The sequence below is a fragment of the Centropristis striata genome, chromosome 9 (genome assembly GCF_030273125.1).
Source record: "Centropristis striata isolate RG_2023a ecotype Rhode Island chromosome 9, C.striata_1.0, whole genome shotgun sequence".
Classification (NCBI taxonomy): domain Eukaryota; kingdom Metazoa; phylum Chordata; class Actinopteri; order Perciformes; family Serranidae; genus Centropristis; species Centropristis striata.
Window position 1 is genome coordinate 20,943,763 of NC_081525.1, and position 19,196 is coordinate 20,962,958.

Below are 19,196 nucleotides of genomic sequence, written 5' to 3' on the forward strand. Positions count from 1 at the left end.
TACCATACAAAGTGAAGGACCTTTTCTAAAGTTATTACCATTACAGCTGTCTGAAGCCGCGCTCAGCTAGACAGGCATAAAGACTGTATTACTCACTGCTTCGATAACACAGATAAAAGTTCACCAACATATACTGTATTTTCTGAACTTCTACATTAGCGAGAAAAACAATGCCATTTGCTCAAAAACTTTACCCACCTATATAGCTTTAAAATGCATCTAATGCCACATAACAGTGACTTAAGTGGGTGGTTCCACCTTTTGTCATTTCTAAGGTTCTTGTTTTGCATCTCTGCCGCAAAGTGCTCTCTTCGTAATCATTTGAATATGGATGTCAACTCGTTTTTAAAAGCACCACAGCTGTTTCTCCGACTGCAGCTTTCGCTCTCATCGACCCACCATGATGAATAGAAAAACAGCAGAAAAGCTCTGGAACGGTGTTTTGTCGCATAGGGCCCAAACATCTCAGTGCTGTTATTCAAATGAGTTTGTCTAAGTGCTGGAGAGCCTCACTTACCCTGCACTCTGCCCAGAATGAGTGATTTGATGCTGTTAAATTCCACATCAGATGTCAAGTTGAAGTCTTCTCTGGCATTCTGGTCGATCTGCAAGATAACATATGTCATATCTCTAAAGACAGGTATAAAGCAAAGACTGATAGCGGTGGCAAATGTTCAAGGATGGTCTATAGTTCTATTAAGCGTTTAAACAAAGGCTGCTCTTTGAGGAAACAAATGGCTGCAGAGAAGCAAGCAATTAAACATGAAAAACTAGCCAGAGGCTAAACCTCTGGTCTGTCCTGCATATTTAAATGGGATTCAACCCCAAAGCTGTAAACCAATAGACCCGTGAGATGCAGTGGCTCACAGGAGCTGAGCAGAGCAGTGGCCTCAGAGAGAGACACTCTTTTATAATAAAAGAGAGCGTGTGATGTATTGCTCGCAAACACAGAGATTTGTGCTTCAGTGAATCTTTTAATGTTGATCAAGCTGAGAGGAAAGTTGAGCCACAGAAAACGGGCAAACAGAAAGTAGCCATTTTCCATGGTTTTCTTGGTAACAACCAAAATCATTACCAAGAAAACCATGGAAAATGGCTAGATATCAGCTCTTAAATTAAAGTCATATGAGCTATATTTGTTGTTATCATTATATTTGTCCAAACAAATGTACCTTTAGTTGTACAAGACATTAAAATTAACAAATTTAATAAAACAATGGTGTTCTAGTATTTTCTCCATGACTGTATGTTTTAAAAGCTTCTGGTGAGACGAATATCTGGAGGTTTTGGTGCCCTATAGGTGAGATGTCCACTGGCACGCCTGAAGGGATAGATCTTCTCATCACAATTTGTTTTCTACGACAATATAATTATCTGGTTTACTGATATTCACTCTCATGTGAATAACTGAATCTGCTGGCTGCTGTTAAATTTTTTTTTTGGCCTGTTACTCGCTCATGCGCTGTCATTCGCAGAGCAAACATCAGAATTTATTGCCAATACCAATAAATCAAAATGCCTGGAATGGTAACAATCTCGTTCCTGTGGTTCAGCTCAGGAATATCCTTACTTTCATTTTCATTTCAGATTATTTTTTAATAATTTTAATCATCAGCGGACTCCAGTGTAGGATGCACCTGTATATAAAGTATTATGTCAGTTTGCATCACATTTCCCATGTATGACTGCATAGGTACTCATATTCCTGCATATGTGATTTATTTGCAGTGGCAGAATGAGCCGCAGGGCCTCAAAATAAGCGTCAGCCAGCAGTTTCGATTAATAATATGACAAAGAGCGTCAGCCCCGGCGGTGTCCCTGTGCAGTCTGCTGCTCATTATCAGGTGTTGTTTATTTAACAATATAAGGCTGGATGTCAGTGTGACATATTCTAAAAAGAAGATTGAGCATCTGAAATTAATTACACATGTTTCTTCCTACCCTTTTAGTTCACAGTGTTTGTGCTGATCTGTGTGACACACTGTGAATTATTTGTTGTGTGTACCTGAACAGAGACGCTGTCCGCCTGTCTCCTGATGGTCACCGAGTGCAGACGTCCATCAGCCATGTTCGTGACTCTGCTCCCGAGCACCTCCACATCTCTGCTGCTGTGCAACTTGTACCTCAATTCCAGCTCATCTTTGCAAACACAGAACAACAACACATGGTTACTCTTCAGTGCAAGCACTATAGAATCAAAAACAAACAATTCTTAAAATGTTTTCCTTGTTCGTAATCGTAATGACTTTTAGTTTATACTTATTCTTTTATTTTCTATTAAATATTACTGTCAGATTACTATACCTTAATTAAATAGAGATTAATTTGTTCCAGGGGTCCCTGAATAATGAATAAAACTCATGAAATATAAAACAGATCTAATACAAGCTGTTGCCCAGAACTGTAGTAAACTACAGGTGCATCTCAATACATTAGAATATGATGGAAAAGTCAATTTCCAAGTTCAAGTCAAATAGCCCCAACCAAGAATTGAGTACATATAGATGGACACCATTTCCCTATTAAACATACTTTTTTTAAATTGGTGTTCTGCAATATTCAAATTTTTTTAGACACTAAATTTTAGGTCTTCATTAAATGTAAACCATAATCATCATTATAATTTGAAGAAATTAAATAAATGAAGACATGAAATGTCTGTGTGTAATGGATTTATGTAATGTGTTATTTCCACTTTTTGAAATTACTGACATCAATAAATGTTTCTATGATATTCTCATTTATTGAGATGCACCTGTATATCTATATATTTTTTGTTGTTGACCACTAACAAAACAGAGGAACCCATGCCATTAACGACAAAAACGCAATACAATCTGACCTAAACTGTTGCAGATTTCTACAAACATGCATAAAGTTAAAGACCTGAGGCTAAATTGAACCATTCCTTGATAATTAATTAAGCACTTAAGCCTAAAAAATGTCCACATTTCTGGGCTTTGAACATCTTCGATGACATGTATTCACTTCTTCAAAAAAAAAAAGAGCATTTCATCTGGATATCTGAATGTTCTAAGATACCAGCTGCTGAATTAAAAAGCTACAAACCATTTAATACTTTGAGGATTAATGCTTTATCTCTATGAATAAGACTCCATGATATTAAATTAATTTCCCCCTTTTTTCAGTGTTACACTTAATAAATTCCACGTCGCTGAGATAATTGGAATGCTCTGAGATGTCTGCAGACTTTACTGATGAGCAGAAATGATAGGAAATAATCTTTTCTTAAAAGATCCAAACACTTAATACTTAATGCCCCTTTTTTCTAATTATGACTCGCAATGTTACTTTTTTTCAGACTAACAGGGAGCAATTCCCCTATCATCTTGATAATAAAAACAATCTTGCAGAGGGCAAAGAGTTTCAGAATCTCAGCGAGTGGCTGAGATAGTAAAGTTTCTTTGAGTGCGGCAGCTGAGGCTCCTGTTACTGCAGCAGCAACAGAGAGAAACATGAGAAAAAGCCTTTGTGGTGTATCCAAAAGAAACCTCTCTCCGGGATTTAATTAGATACTTCAGCATGAGTGCCGATACCTGATGACGACTTGATCAACTATCCAAGACTTGCTATCCCTCTGCTATTTCTGTCACTTATTAAAAAAAAGCTGAAAGCTACTGTGAATAACAGCAGATATTGATAATACAAGAGGACACTGCAACAAAATGATGCCATTAAAGGTTTCAATTTAATAGTTTTTGCTGCCATGATAATGGATTTTGTTCAAAGTGACAAAACATATCCCCAACACCTGAACTGTACTACACGCAGGCAAAAAAATATTGTGTTTTTCAGCCATATTTATTAGTAGCAGACACTGGATAATGGATCAATCCTATTGTGCAGTAATGCTGGCACTGCTCCCTGCCAACTGGAGCCTTGTAAAGCTCTACAGTGAAGCGAGTGATGAAAATTTGAACACAATAAATAATCACAATGGCAAGAACAAGGGAAAGAGGCCCCCCTGCTGCAAGCAGAATTATCATTTAATAGTAACTGCACCAAATGCTGTCTTTGAACCTGACACTGTGCATAACAATTAGCTTGGCTTTGTGAAAAAGGAGGCATCAGAGGATGACCGACTGAAAAAAGGAGAGGCTGAAAGGAGGAGAGGAGAGGAGAGGAGAGGAGAGGAGAGGAGAGGAGAGGAGAGGAGAGGAGAGGAGAGGAGAACATAAGCAAATGCAGGAAGGATAACATAAAATATTTCACATCTGTTTAAACCAAAAGGAAAGGAAAAAAAATGTCAGTGTCCTCACCGTGACTGTTGATGAGTAAGGCCAGGTATTCCCGGTAGAAAGAGTTAACGTAGAGCAGCAGAGCAGGACTCTGACTGGTCCTGAAGCTGAGTGAGATGTTTTCTCCTCTCAGTGTCATATCAGAGTAGATGGAGGAGGGCAAGGCGCTGCTGTTCCTGCTCAGTTCGTAGGGCTCGTTGAGGTTGTAGGCGATGGATGTTGATGAGATGAAGCTGGCTGAAACCTCTGAAAGTCAGAACATTAACTAGTGAACTTGTGAAGGTTATAAACAAAAGACAGAACAACAAATTCTACATTCACCAAACTACTTCAAAGCTATGAGTGCAACTGAATTTGTAGCCAATACTTTTAATTTTCACATAAAAAATAAAAAAAAAACACAAAAAAACCCCAATACCCTTTGTTGAATGATTTCTGCAGTTGGCTCAATCTGACAAATTAACCTCTTAGAATAGTCTTAGAATTAAGGTTTGTTTGTGATTAAAAGGAAGTGATGCCAATTTGCTTTCCTAAGAGTAAAATGAGAAGATCAACACTGGAAACGGGGAAGGCCCCTGTGTCAAATTAATAGTAAAATTATCAGTTTATAATGATGAACGATGGAAAGATTCTTATTTTGTTCAAACAATATCTCATTGTACACAAAAGAAACCCAGAATGTGTACATTGTATAATAGTTTCATTGTAAAAAAAAAAAAAAAAAGCTTGTTTTAAAAGGGTCATTCTGACTGTACTGCACTTTCAAAATAAAAATAAAAAGCAATTGTGCACAAAAATGAGAAATATCATTGTCGTACAAAAATAATTGTTATTGTTGATAAGTCTCATTGTTTCAATCAATGTATTTGTATCTTCCAAATATACTTGAATGAGATTTTTTAAATAAGATAAATAAAGGTTTTGAATGCTTAAATACTGTCTTTGCAGTTTTTTAATGTGCCCCTCTGATTAAACAGTAATCCTTGGCCCCCACAGTAAAATTGTTCTAGAACCTCCACTGTTTTGGGCAGAGCCATGCTACCCATTTGCCAGTGTTTTTGTTATTATTTTTTTTATTAATTTAAACAAAACACAACATAAATCACCAACAGACAAACACAGTAAAAAAAAAAAAAAAAAGAACAACAACAACAAAATCACAAAACCAACCTGAATAAATAAATAAAACTACAATAATAAATAAGAACTTTAACACATTAAAACTAAACAAGACACAAACAAACATCAAACATAATTACCACATAAAACATACAGTATATCAGTAAACTTGATAACCTAAGAGAAAATAATAAAGGGTTAAGTTAAATGCCATTTGCCAATGTTTCCAGTCTTTGTGCTAAGCTAAGCTAACCAGCTGCTGGCTGCAGAACAGACAAACAGGAGAGCAAAATTTGTCTTATCCCTAACTTTCATCAAGAAAGTGAATAAACAAATTCTACAAAATGTGGAAATATACTTTTAACATCACCTCTCTACAGTACTGACTGAGTTTGAAATCACATTGACTTTCTGTTCAATGAGCCCTTGATGCATTACATGGCAGACACAATGGACTAGAAGTGTCCTTTAAGATAATCCTGATGCTTGACCTTCAGGACAGAACAGCCCCATTATGACCCACTCAAAACGAGCGTGGAGAGGCCGAGCTGTGCAAACAGGGACTGAGTGAGACAGTCAGGGTCAGTCTAATGTCTGCTGACTGAAGGATCCTCTTCAGAAAGCCGTCTGATCTTTGCTCCCTCCTCCTCCTCATTAAAGCTCCAGGGAAAAGTCATAATAATTTTGTTCGGTAAAGCTGCAACATTAACCTCTCTGACCGATTATAAATGGATCAAAAACTGCTGCATTTGAAGTCAACTTGTGTGTTTTTTTTTTTTTTATTTTACTTTAGAAGTTTATGTATATTTAGAATTTCGGTTGATAGCAATCGACTATTTGCTAAACCCAACCCCAAAGAGCAACCAGCCAATCAAAGCTTGGCAACTGTAACTGGACACGACGAGTTCAGGCCAAGCAGCAAATGTTTGCATGTCCAGCTAAACACATACTTGGTATTTAGTAATCAAGTTCTAAAGTTACATAAAGTTAATCATATCTACAATGTGTAGCAATTCCCCACTGAGTCTCCTTTTGTAGCCTACTTGTAACAGAAGATGCTTTTTCTTTATTTACATGTTTTCTACAGAGACTGGTCTCCACTTTTAAAAAAAACAAGAAAACCACTTTTTACGTAACATGCGTTTTTTCATGGAACTTTTTTTTATGTAACTTGCGGGTCATGGTTTATGTACACATTTTTTTTACATAACAACTGTGGCTCATGTCACCCTTGTAACTACTTCACTTACAGCATTTACTTACTTTTATGTACTGTTTAAACTGTCTTTTATAACGCTTACTGGAATATTTTTGCCCTAAACCTAGGTTTTGTAGCCTAAATCCACAGAAATTGCAGCCTTATTTTACAACCACGCACCGTACGTGTATGTATAATGATGTGTGTGCTATTTATAGAACACCCCATAGTACCATGGGACATGAAACGCTCATTTTGACAAACGTTCATATGTGTCGTTATGGGTGGTATTGACAAACTGTCTATTCTGTCGTTAAGTTGGAGATCTTGTTGTTTCTACATGGATTACCAACTGGTTAGGATGCTGACTTTTCCCCCAGGAAATTCAGTTTAAGCCTTTAGCTTTAAACAAGATAACAATCTGCATTTTTTAGAGGATTCTGGTTTTTAAAGTCAGCTAAAAAAATATTTTAAAAAGTGTTTTTTAGTCGACTAATTGAGCTAATGTTGGCTTAATAGGTAAAATAGCTAGAGCTGATCCCACTTTTTGAAAAATAGTGTAAAGAACTTAAAAAATTCTGAGTGTTAAATTTGTTGGTGTTCTAAACTTCGTATAACATTGCAGTGAATGTGCCATTCCTGATGGAGGTGTGCTATTCCTCTCTCTGTGAGTCTGACTAATGCATCAGTGCCTGTGACTGCCATACCTAACTGGCAAACAAATCTCTTCCTTTTTGTTTGGAGAGCCTGTGAATAAGACGCGGAGACTGAGCTGGCAAATTAAAATGCAATAAAGAGCAGCAGAATCTGCTGCTATTCAAATCAAACAGTCAGGACTTTAATATAATACTGATACCATATGTGAGAAATGTTATAATATAAACTCACTGTTGAACAGTAAAAAATGCAATATAACATATGATATATAACATAAAGGGTAAGATTTAATATTGAGAGACAATAAACATTAAGCTACTCATGAAACCTTTAAATATATTGTTGTCGTTGCTATACTCACTAAAATATTACTATTATAGTCAAAGCCAGAGACCCCCAGTCCCTTTTATTATTATTATTGGATTATTATTGGAGCATTATGCAGTGCTTAAAATGATAATATTGATACTTTAAAACCTGTTATACCAGTTAATACTCCTCTTTGTCATTCTTCTTTCGTTCGTTTATTGCATACAACTTACTCTACGCTCCTTAGACATAATGAACTTCACGCTAAAGTAGCCGATCATCTTTTTTGGATGGAGGAGAAACTACTTTTTATTTGTGAGTTATCAGATGATGTTTCCCTCAGGTTGTTTCATCCAGTGTGTCAGTCTCTCTGTCAAATATAATTGGATTTTTCTAGTGTTGGATCTTAAAATGTCTCGTAAACTTAAAACCTCACAGATGCGAAATCACAATATCGGTAAAGATGATGAAAGCTCAGACGGAAAACTGGAAACATAAGCCAAAGTTTCCTTTATTGATGGTAAAAAGTAATTGATTCATACTTGAGACACAGGCATCAGGGCTCTTGTCTTTGGATCTGTGTATTTACTAGCAGGAAGGCTCCTGTGTGTGTTTGAATGTATCTACCTTCATGACAGAAGGCTCCAGTGTAGGCTGACTGGTCGCAGTCACAGGAGAAACCATTGTCTCTCTCCACACAGCGGCCTTGGTTCTGGCAGAGTGAGCCGTAGCTGCTGCAGTGGCCCGGACACCCAGGTCGGACCCCCGGGGTGATCTTCGCCCTCTCCTCCAGGTCCAGAGTGACGCCGTTCAGCTGCAGGAAGCGGATGCAGCCCAGAAAGCCTTTCTGTCTGGACGCAGTGCCTCCTGCAAACAGAAAAACAAATATTTTACATGTGATATACAAGTCATAGACGATATGAATATTGGATGTAGTCACCGTGACATAACCCATTGGTTTGTGGACTGCCCGTTTGAGACATCGAGTTCATCATTATACTCGTCGCATTTGGACTGTTGAGGAGCGAGAGGGATCTCACGACACTGAGTACACGGCTCTCCACACCGGCAACCTGACTGAGTGAAGTCGCTGCTAATTCATGTTAGCATTAACTGGGATTTTAGTTTTGGCTAGCAAAAAACAAAAACAAAATGTAACACTACTTACCCAAGAAAAATGAACAGCGACTCCTTGGAGTGTCTGTTAGTCCAACCAAATGCTGAACAAGACATTTTTAATTAACAAAATGTTGAAATAAACTGTCATTAAGTGAAAATACAGCAGAAAGGGTCAAAGTTTTGAGACCAAACTGTTAAATGTCCTTTTTTAAAAAAAAAAAAACTAAAAAAAAAAAACGTTTTTATGAGACTTTCATCACAAGACTGACTCATTTGAAAAGGGAAAAAAAAGGGTTCAGCCTATCCAGCGGCACAGCTTGTGAACAGGAAAGCCAGGCAACTGCTTGGGGCCCCAGGCTGTGTTGGCCCCCTGAGGGCTGAAAAATTTTACTCTACAGTAAAATTCAGCAACTTCAGTGGCCTGGCCCTGACCGCAACAATGTGCAATGACATATCAGGAGGAAGCTTTCCTAAAGGTTCCACACATCACTGTCAATTTTAATTGAGAGTCAATGAAGAAAAGAAATTGGACAAGGAAAAAGAAAACAAGCGAGTAGTAAGTGGAGCAGATGATAATGATTAAATACAACATCAAATAATTTAATGCTGTTATTTAGTCCTGCCTTAACTAACGGGGGAGATGGCTGGGGTGCTGGCCATAAAAAAAATTATAACAACTAACACTAAACTATCTATAGCCTGTTTGTCAACAACTACAGGTTTTGTCAGATAACATTATTACCTTATGAAATTGCTGTGTACATTTTTTTGCCTATGTAAACAGTGTACAACAGAAAAACATGTTATGGTTAATTAATGGTAGCCTACTCAGTGTTTGTCTCATAGAATATAATGCAGAAATAACTCAAATAAGTATAATTTTGGATTTTGAAAAAATGGAGGATATGAGACATAGGCTAGTTTAAGGTGAAGTTTAGTCATCTCGTATAAAACAGCATAATAGCACATAGTATAAAGTAGGCCTATAAGTATGGTTAAGCAGTATTATATTGCGTAATTTACAGTAAAATACACTATATTGCCATATTGTTACAATATGTAATGATCTATACAGTCTATGGTAATAATATGGCATCATATGGTTAAGTATAATATATATTTGGTACATTTTTGGTGATGAATGCTGGTTAGATAAGCTAAGATAAGATATGACTTTATTTATCACACAGTGGGGAAATTTAGTTGTCACAGCAGCTAAAAATACAGACACATAGATATAGAAGACAGAATAAGAATATAAAACTTAAGACATATACAAACATTCTAAATACATTTTATACATACATTTTTGCTTTTTGGCATTTATTAATAATATATATTTTTTGTGTTTTTTTGTTTTCCTGAAAGTACTTTGCATTTTACAGATATTGCACATTGGAGAAAATATATTTTAGCATGTTAAAATAAATAAGTTGATGCATGTAGTAGTATGAACATCAATGAATAAATATATTTAAATATATGCAGAGATATACACAGTATAGAATAAGTGGTATATGACATATATAATACAGGAAAAAATAAGGTTAGAGAGCCGCTCTTGTGTCCAAACAGACTCTTGGTTTTATTAGTCACTGTTTCAGTCCTATTTAGCTGATCTCACTGGTCGGTTTAGCTAGACTAATTAGAAAAACGTAGGGACCAATTAATTGAAATATAACTTTAAGTTTCATTGGGGCGGGGAATAAAGCCCATATTCTTACAAGCTGGCAAAAGCAAAAACAACCCTAACCCTAAATAACAAATATTTAGCAAGCAAGCAAAGTGCCCAATCTGGCAACAGTAGTCACACTCCTCCTGTTATTCAGTCTCCTTATGACTGTAAATCTATATTTTTCTGTTTTCTCTGCAGTAAATTATGATTGACAGGCACATGTTGCCACTGCAGCACAACAAGGCCATGTCTGCTCTGCAGGGCACTGAGACACTGACACTGACTGTGTGACTGGCTGTTGATTGGCTCACTGCGTGGCTGATGAGCCATCTGCTGCATGATATCCATCCTTTCCACTTGCAGACTGGAGGAAGAAGAGGCTCTTCCTCTTTTCACCTGACAATTAACATTCTAATAAAGCAACCTCACATTGCTCGCAGAGTTTAGACTTTGCGAAATTACATTTCTCCCGGAGTTCAAAGCTGGCAATGTCTTATTTTATATCCACGCATGACAGTTGTTATTGTTCATGCAGACTGGAATTGGCAGGGTATTACTCTCACAGTTTGAGTCTGGTGAAGCTTCAGATGTTTCTAGAGCAGTTTTTTTATACAACTAAATCTCTAACCTCTGTGAGGCTCCAGTCTCCTTCTGCAACAACAGTTATAAAACACAGACAGCACATTAAGAGCACACAGTGTGGGAAATTTAATTTAGCACTCTCGTCAGTTCAATGAGGAAAAAAATGATTACACTGAATAAAACACATGCACAGCAAATTTGAATTAAATGTTCACTTAACTTAAGCTAGAATGTGGAGTTTATGTGGGCATAAATGCAGATTTCTGCACATTAGCCAAGAGACACTAAAACTATGTGATAATGTATTAATACAGTATGAGTTTTATTTTAACTACATCTCATACATTCATAGGATGTGTGTCGCAGTTTGTACACAAAACTAATTCCTTCCTGTGGCAATAAATGAAGTAGAACCAGAATAACTTTGTGTCATATAAATCCACCCAAGGCAATATTACGCCTTATTAATTCAAACTATGGAATAACCCTGTCTTATTAAGTTATACAAGGCAATTTTAGATATTACAAATGGGACAGACTATTCATAGCAATATAGATGTCTTTGCAGTGTTGTGAATTATGATATCACAGAAGGGAGGCTGCTAACATTATGGATTACCAATAACAATTTCTGGAGCACATGGCCCTTCACTTTCCAAAAATGAGAGAGGAGAGACACCCAAATGCATATTGCTTTGCAGTAAATCAAGTCTTTGTCAAACACAAACACCGTCTCCCACAGCGCTCTATTTCATAATTCCATCACATTTCCATTCAAACATATAAATCCCTCTGCATCACCGGTAAACACCAACCAGGACATTGCTGCCCATATAAGGACAACGACTCATGGTCACTTCTTTCTGGCTGTTCAGGGAGGATTATTAGCTTAATACAGCCAGCCAATCAATGCCCACCTCGGTCTCTTTGCATCTCTCCAATCTCATCGTTATTTGTAGGTTGATTTTCTCTTCAGAATGCATGTTTACAAATGTCCATAATATTTGCAGAAGGATAAAGCCTCATAATACAAGGTGGAGTTTTATCCCCTCAAACACAGTTAGTCAGATAAGAGCAACAGGTTAGGCAGAATTATGAATGTCTGCGGAAAAGATGAAATGAAGATAAGAGAGTTTTGACTGATGAGAGAAACGAGGAAGAGAGATTGTGGAAAAGTTGACCCAAACTGTGTTCTTCTAGTATCAGATAATCAACGGCTACAAGTTGTCACAGCTAAAGTTAAAAATGTTGATATCCAATGACATCCAATATTTTCTTATTCTCAGCATGGTCATTGAACTGGTCCTACTAAGACGCATTGCCAAAGCATTGCTCCACTGTTGTCCAAAAATAAACGAGTGAGCCACACCATTGCACTGGTTGAAATCAGGCGGCAACCTCCTGGTCTGAGCAGTGAGGCAAACCAAGAAGTGCCTTAAGCTGCATTCTACCAAAAATTCCAACAGGGGGTGCTGACGGCAGCTGCAGAAGCATTTGGGTCCATTCATTTTCAATACATTCAATACATTTCAATACAAAATGAGAAAACTTGTCACTTGATTTATTACCTCAGGAATTATTATCAACACTATGGACTCAATAGCTAGTAAAACATCTTCTTCATGACAATATGATGTTAATTGTGTAAATAATGGCCCCATTTAGAAGCAAACCGAAGATAAAGAATCATATGATTTGGGGCGTGGCTACCTTTGAATGACAGGTGGCTAACATTGCAAGCCGTCATTAGGAGAGAAGAAAAGCAAAGCATATCCACAGCAACGTGTCAATAAAGTAAAAACAAAAAAAAAGTTTACCGGTTTCATCTCATAATTTTGAACCTTTCACACTATATTTTCACATAATGAAATTAATCATTTTGTCACTCCAAGGAGTCGCTGTTAATTTTTCTTAGGTAAGTAACGTACATTTTGTTTTTGGCTAGCCAAAATTAATATCCCAGTTAATTCTACATTTAATGCTAACATGAATTTGCAGCGACTTCGCTCAGTCAGGTTGCCGGTGTACAGAGGCGTGTAGTCAGTGTCATCACATCCCTCGCGCTCCTCCACAGTCCTAATATGGTCTGCTCCGCATTTCCGAAAACAAGATGGCGACACCAAAAAGCGACGAGTGTAACACTGAACATGATGCCTCAAACTGGCAGTCCACAAACTACTACGTCCTATATTTTATACAGTCTATGGCTGAAATGTCCTTTACTTAAATGGGAATGGCCCCTATATCTGCTGATAACAACATTCTTAAACTGCCAAGATGTATTTTTCAATGAAATACATCCTGGCAGTTAAAGAATGTTGTTATCAGCCCCTTCAATGCCTGCCCGCTGAGAACAAAGTGTTAACTTCAAGATAAAAGGCAGCAATTTCATTACAGTTACACTACAAAAGGTTAGGGCAAAAAAAGATTCTGATTATGTGTTATAAAAGATAGCTTGAAAAGTAAAATAAATGCATGTAAAAGTTGTTATGAGGACAAGATTTATACTGAAATTGACATGTGACATTGGTTTTGTAAAAAGTGACACACAGATGTTAAGTGACATTGCTTCATATAACAATGTCAACTTTTGTTTTTTACATGGGATTAGCCCTGGTCTCCTTGGTGAAAGCACTCCACATGTCCTAAGAGCAACTTTCCATCCTTAATACCCCATTTGCTTTGCTTCCTCCTTCACTTTCACACTTCGTAACATCACTTCCACCTTGGCGTCATTCGGAATTACTATGAGGTCGCCAGTAGACAACATATGGTAATATAGCTGCCCATTCAATTGACTGATAACAACCTACTGGCCTACCAGCAGGCGGAGCTCGACTCACCCATACTTATGGTATGATAACTGCTGATAAACGCCTATTCACTTATCTGATAAAATCCAAATCAGGTGACTATTGTTCAGTACAGCACCAATTATTTCTCAATACAATATCAGGAGCATTTGTTAACTCTACTCTCCTCCAAAAGCACCACAGGCTAGATGGGTTGTAAAGGACTCTGTGGATAAGGTTTACGGTTATTAAACACAAGCAGCTGCCTGGTTTCCTGAACTCCAATTGCTGCCCGTGTGGGACTTCTGTGGTGCAGAGAAATGTTTTATCCCACAATGCTGTCTAATATGAACTGAATGCCAAAGTGGGCACAAATTAAAGAATTTACTTTGTAACATAAAGTCCACGAAGGTTTTTATGTCTATGAATAGCTGCCTACTTCAGGATGAGTTGTTGAGACAAAAAGACTTATCTCCTTGTTCTCTTGACTCATAAAATGCAAATGCGATGAGCATGTGTTGCTGGACTCGCAGTCTGAGATAAGAAAGGATAAGACGTGGCGGCAATTATCACCAGCACTCAGCTGCTAATGAGGTTAATGTTCAGACACCATAAATAACTCTCTACCTCTTGCCTAATCTTAATCCTTCCTATAACCTTAAACTAACCCTGACTCCTTTCAACCTAAAACCCAAATCCTAACACTACTAATCCTTTCCTCACTTTGAGTTTTCCTCAAATGTCTAACTTTTTGAAGGTATTTGGAAATAACTTCACACCCCTTCCTCTCACCTATGAATAACTGGCTGTTGAGCTGCAGATGAATGTGTCCGTCAGCAGGCGCCTCCTGCGTGGCAGCAGGGAACTTGTCGACACGAAGTGATGCTTCCTTCACATTTCGCTCGGCTCGAACGCTGTGCCACCGGTTGTCATTCAGCAGGACGCTGGTCTCCACCCGCACCTCCAGTGGCCCGTTTCCCACGTCAAAAGAGAAGACGACCTCTGAGGCAGCTGGAGAGGAGGGAAAAGGTCAGATATAAGTGTGGGAAAACATGTAAAAGAGTGAGATACACACACTGTGTAAGGGACATTAGGATGCTTGGGTGACTGTCACACCAGCAGAGCGAGTTTGACTTGTTCCTGACGAATTCTAACAGGCTGATTAACAAACCTTCCCTGACACTTGGAGATAATCTTGTCCTCTGATGAATGAGACATTGCAAATCCCTTATGTTGCTTCCAAACACATCGCAGCTTCATTTTTCACAGAGAGAAACATGCATGAGACAATCAATCATGGCAATGTGTCATCATCTTGATACTCTGTAGCAAGTTTTTTCTTCTTCTTTTTAACCTTTAACATTTTTTTATGAATGATAAAAATGTATTTTCTCGCTGCAGATAAGCAATAAATGTGTAAGTTTCGGATGTGTGTGAAATCCATCCAACCTACGAGGAACAGAAGCAGCAGAGGTATGAAGACCCTGTCCTGTCAATTATTCACATACAGTTAACTATGTGCGCGTTGTTACATTCCTTCTATCTTATCTTATCCGACCAAAACTGAAAAAAAGCAGCTTTAAGAATATTTTTTCATATCAGAAAACTCATTTTGTTTTCAAAAAATATAATTTAGATGAGACAGAAATTTTACTGCAACAGCATCATCCTCAATTTGGTGTGCTCCTCCATCGTCATACGCTGGCAGGAGTGTTCAGTCACTTCCTCCCACCCATCCATCTGCTGGCAGGATAGACAGTCAGCTGGACATAGATCTGAGATCATCCAGAGACGAGCCCAAGGCAGGAAAATAAAGGCTGCAGCTACAGCCTCACATCTGTTAGTTTCTTGGTGTGAGTATGTGAGCCAGAACTGCTGAATCCAAGTCTGCACCAGTCAGAGATCATACAGTTGTGTGGTATCAACCATGTCTATAGCTATTACCTTCCTCAGTCCGGCTCTGCATCGTTCTTACAAAAGCAACTTCTACTATAGTTGCTCTTCACTTCAGATCTTCATTCATTGCAACAATTCAAATCTTATTCTAAATCTAAAGTTAATTTCCACAGTCAGAGCTAATTTTGTCTCTTCACTGTGAATTTACTTTACTCATCTTACATGGTAGGCCAAAAAGTTGGAATAAAATATTTTTCACCTCTATAAAGTGTATATCTTCTCATCTTTATAAATATCTTCCAACATATCACAGTGAAAATGAAGCTGCAATAAACAGAGGATTGTGTCTGAAAACAAAATTATTCCAATTTTATGGCTGACCCTGTTTTTGGATCAAGTTGCATGGTAAAATTATAGCATTTACTTGTTGATACATTTTTGTAGTGATGGCAGTTGTCTACCACTTTGGTCCAGACTGAAACATCTCAACAAATATTGGACATAATATTTTCATCACCTTAGCTGAACTCTGAATTTAGTACTAATCAGCAAATGTTAGCCTGCTGTCGTGTTAAACTGATGATGAACCTATAAACATTATAACTGTTAAACATTGGCATGTTAGCTTTGTCATTTTGTCATTGTGGTAATAGACTTTTCCTTGTTTTTCCCTTTTCTTACTTTATTAACCCTGCAGTAATAGTAAACCTGACTGTTTTCCACTTCATTCAGTGGTAGAAGAAGTACCCAGATATTTTTTTAAAGAACCAAAAGTAAAAGCTCCCCTCCTGCAGAACACTTCCGAATAATTTACATTATATTATTGGATTTAATTATTGGTGGATTGATCTACACTCACCGGCCACTTTATGAGGTACACCTGTTCAACTGCTTGTTAACGCAAATATGTAATCAGCCAATCACATGGCAGCAACTCAATGCATTTAGACATGTAGACATGGTGAAGACGAGCTGCTGAAGTACAATGTGGGCATCAGAATGAGGAAGAAAGGTGATTTAAGTGACTTTGAATGTGGCAGACGGGCTGGTCTGAGCATTTCACAAACTGCTGATCTACTGGGATTTTCACACACAACCATCTCTAGGGTTTACAGAAAATGGTCTAAAAAAGAGAAAATATCCAGTGAGCTACAGTTGTTGATGCCAGAGGTCAGAGGAGAATGGCCAGACTGGTTGAAGATGATAGAAAGGCAAAAGTAACTCAAATATGTGCTCGTTTCAACCAAGTAGAACACACAGAAGAGCATCTGTGAACACACAACACATCCAACCTTGAAGCTGATGGGCTACAGCAGCACAAGACCACACCAGCCACTTCATTAGGTACACCTTGCTAGCATATTAAGTGGCTGGCGAGTGTATTAATCACTGTAATGTTGCAGCTGGTGAAGGTGGCTCATTTAAATTACTAAATACACTACTAGCTTGCAAATTAACAAAGTATTTTATCTTATCTTAAGCTATAATAATATATCAAATTTAGTTGTAGATTATATTTTGAATTATTCATTTTAATCTGCAAAGTAACTAGTGTCTAAAGTAATTACTTATATAAAGTACAATATTTGCTTATGAAATAAGGTGGAGTAGAAATGGAACATAGCATAAAAAGGAAATACTATAACTAAAGTATAATTGCCTATAAAAATGTACTTCAGTATATCACTTACATACACAATTTAACGTCATGAGAATGCACTGCATGTGTTTTGGTGGACACAGACTGTTCAGATATGCACTGAAAGTATTATAGTGGGACTGAAACTCCAAGCCTAATGTAGGTTAGCGTGCCGTAGTCATTAATCATCACGCTATTTTTACAGCTCTATTAGGTTAAAAACTTAACCTATAATACAGAGAGGTGAGCTGAAGGCCACAAGGAGTCTGTTCATCCATCATAACACTGCCAGCATGCCTCCCCTCATCACTTAGAGGTGAAGTTAGCAGAGTGATGACATCTGTGCATGAACACAACATCATCATCCCTCATGGATGATGCTGACAGTGGAGGGACGGCTGTACCGCTGTGGGATTGTGGAAGCATTTGATAGAAAAGCCCAGAGGCATAACTTAATTTGGAAGCTGCTCTCTGGCCCAGCTCCAGTCATGTTAACAGCAGTAATAATGATACAGAGTCATCTCAACAGCAGCTGTCATAATAATAGCAGTAATAGTGCTGCAGTGAGATAAGAGACAAGCTCCAGTGTAACAATGCCAGGGTGTCCCCAAGGAGGAGGAGTACCATTTGTCGCACGCGTGTGTGTGTGTGTGTGTGTGTGTGTGTGTGTGTGTGTGTGTGTGTGTGTGTATGTGTGTGTGTGTGTGTGTGTGTGTATGTGAACAAGAGGGAGAGAAAGAGAGAGAGAGAAAAGGAGATATTAACAAGAGATTACACTTCTCACAGATCACCTGTCGAACAATGTGAAATGTAACATTAGCTCCTTGGACTTCATGCTTTAGACTTCTTCTAGTTACATCAAATAAACTATGATAAAAGCATCCCTTTGTGCTCAGCATAGCAAATTATGACTGCGCACATAAACAAGAATTTCCTGAATGGCCTCTGAAGACCGTATTAGCATCTTTTATAAGTGGCTTTCAAAATAATCCTATCCTTTTTTTTTTATAGTTAAGGCTTGGTTAGATGTAGGGAAATATAATGTTGGTTAAAATAAGCACTTTGTTTACTTTGTGGCATTATCAGAGAGAGAGAGAGAGAGACAAAGAGACAGAGAGAGAAATAATGGACACCCAGCACACAAACAGCTATGTTTGCGGTCAGACCAAAGAAGAAAAGCTGCAGTTCTTGTCGGAGAGTGCAACGATTTTTTGGTCAAATTGTCAATAACTGTTATGAGGATATCGTTACCATGAATTATAATTAAGTAAACATGTAATATTGTGACAGTCCTAATGTTTTTCCATCCACCTGGTTTTTGCATCAGACAAACAAGAGTGTACTAGATTGCTGTCACTTGAACGTTTAAGATCCTCTCTAAACACACATGTAGTTTGTGTCTGATATGACTTTTTCTCACACAAAAACCCCTCCTTTCTCCCACACTAAGAAATCTAAGTGTGTTTGGATCTGACCGGCTGATACAGGTTGCTAGTATTTAGTTAGGCGCAGGCATACCCAGATGCACGCAGAGAGATGATGTGGGAACGGGTCTGATACAGACAGGTAGGCCCGTTTCTCTGCCATGCTTGAGTTGTTTTGAAGCGCAGTGGGGAGGGCAGCTCGGTATATTCAGTGCTTGTGTGTAAGTGTGTGAATGCGTGCGCATGTTTTGGAGGAGAGGTGGGTCTGGGTTTGACTGACTGACAGGTGACAGACACTCTGCTGAGCAACGGCAACACAACGCAAAATAACTTTATATTATGAATCATGTAAATATACTTTCAGTAGCTTGAAATGTGACGTGAGACTATGGCGGGCCGCGACGGTCTTGAAAAAAAGAAAAAAAATATTCCGGTATAATCATGAATGATACGATATGGCACACCCCTACATCAGCCCCATTACTGAAGGCCCACTAGCAGCAGCCAGAAAAAACCTCTGGTGCCGC

The 19,196-nt window shown here is 38.0% G+C and overlaps 1 protein-coding gene across 3 annotated transcripts in view; it reads right to left on the reverse strand.

Moving 5' to 3' along the window:
- The window catches only part of LOC131977504 (contactin-associated protein-like 4), a 139,906-nt gene that overhangs the window by 12,203 nt on the left and 108,507 nt on the right, over positions 1-19,196 (reverse strand). For all 3 annotated transcript variants that reach the window (XM_059340835.1, XM_059340838.1, XM_059340836.1), the window contains 5 exons: positions 14,503-14,721; positions 8,170-8,409; positions 4,281-4,505; positions 2,006-2,139; positions 518-605 (listed from right to left, as the gene is read on the reverse strand). In XM_059340835.1, coding sequence (XP_059196818.1) covers positions 518-605; positions 2,006-2,139; positions 4,281-4,505; positions 8,170-8,409; positions 14,503-14,721 — 906 coding nt within the window. The remainder of the gene's footprint in view (positions 1-517; positions 606-2,005; positions 2,140-4,280; positions 4,506-8,169; positions 8,410-14,502; positions 14,722-19,196) is intronic.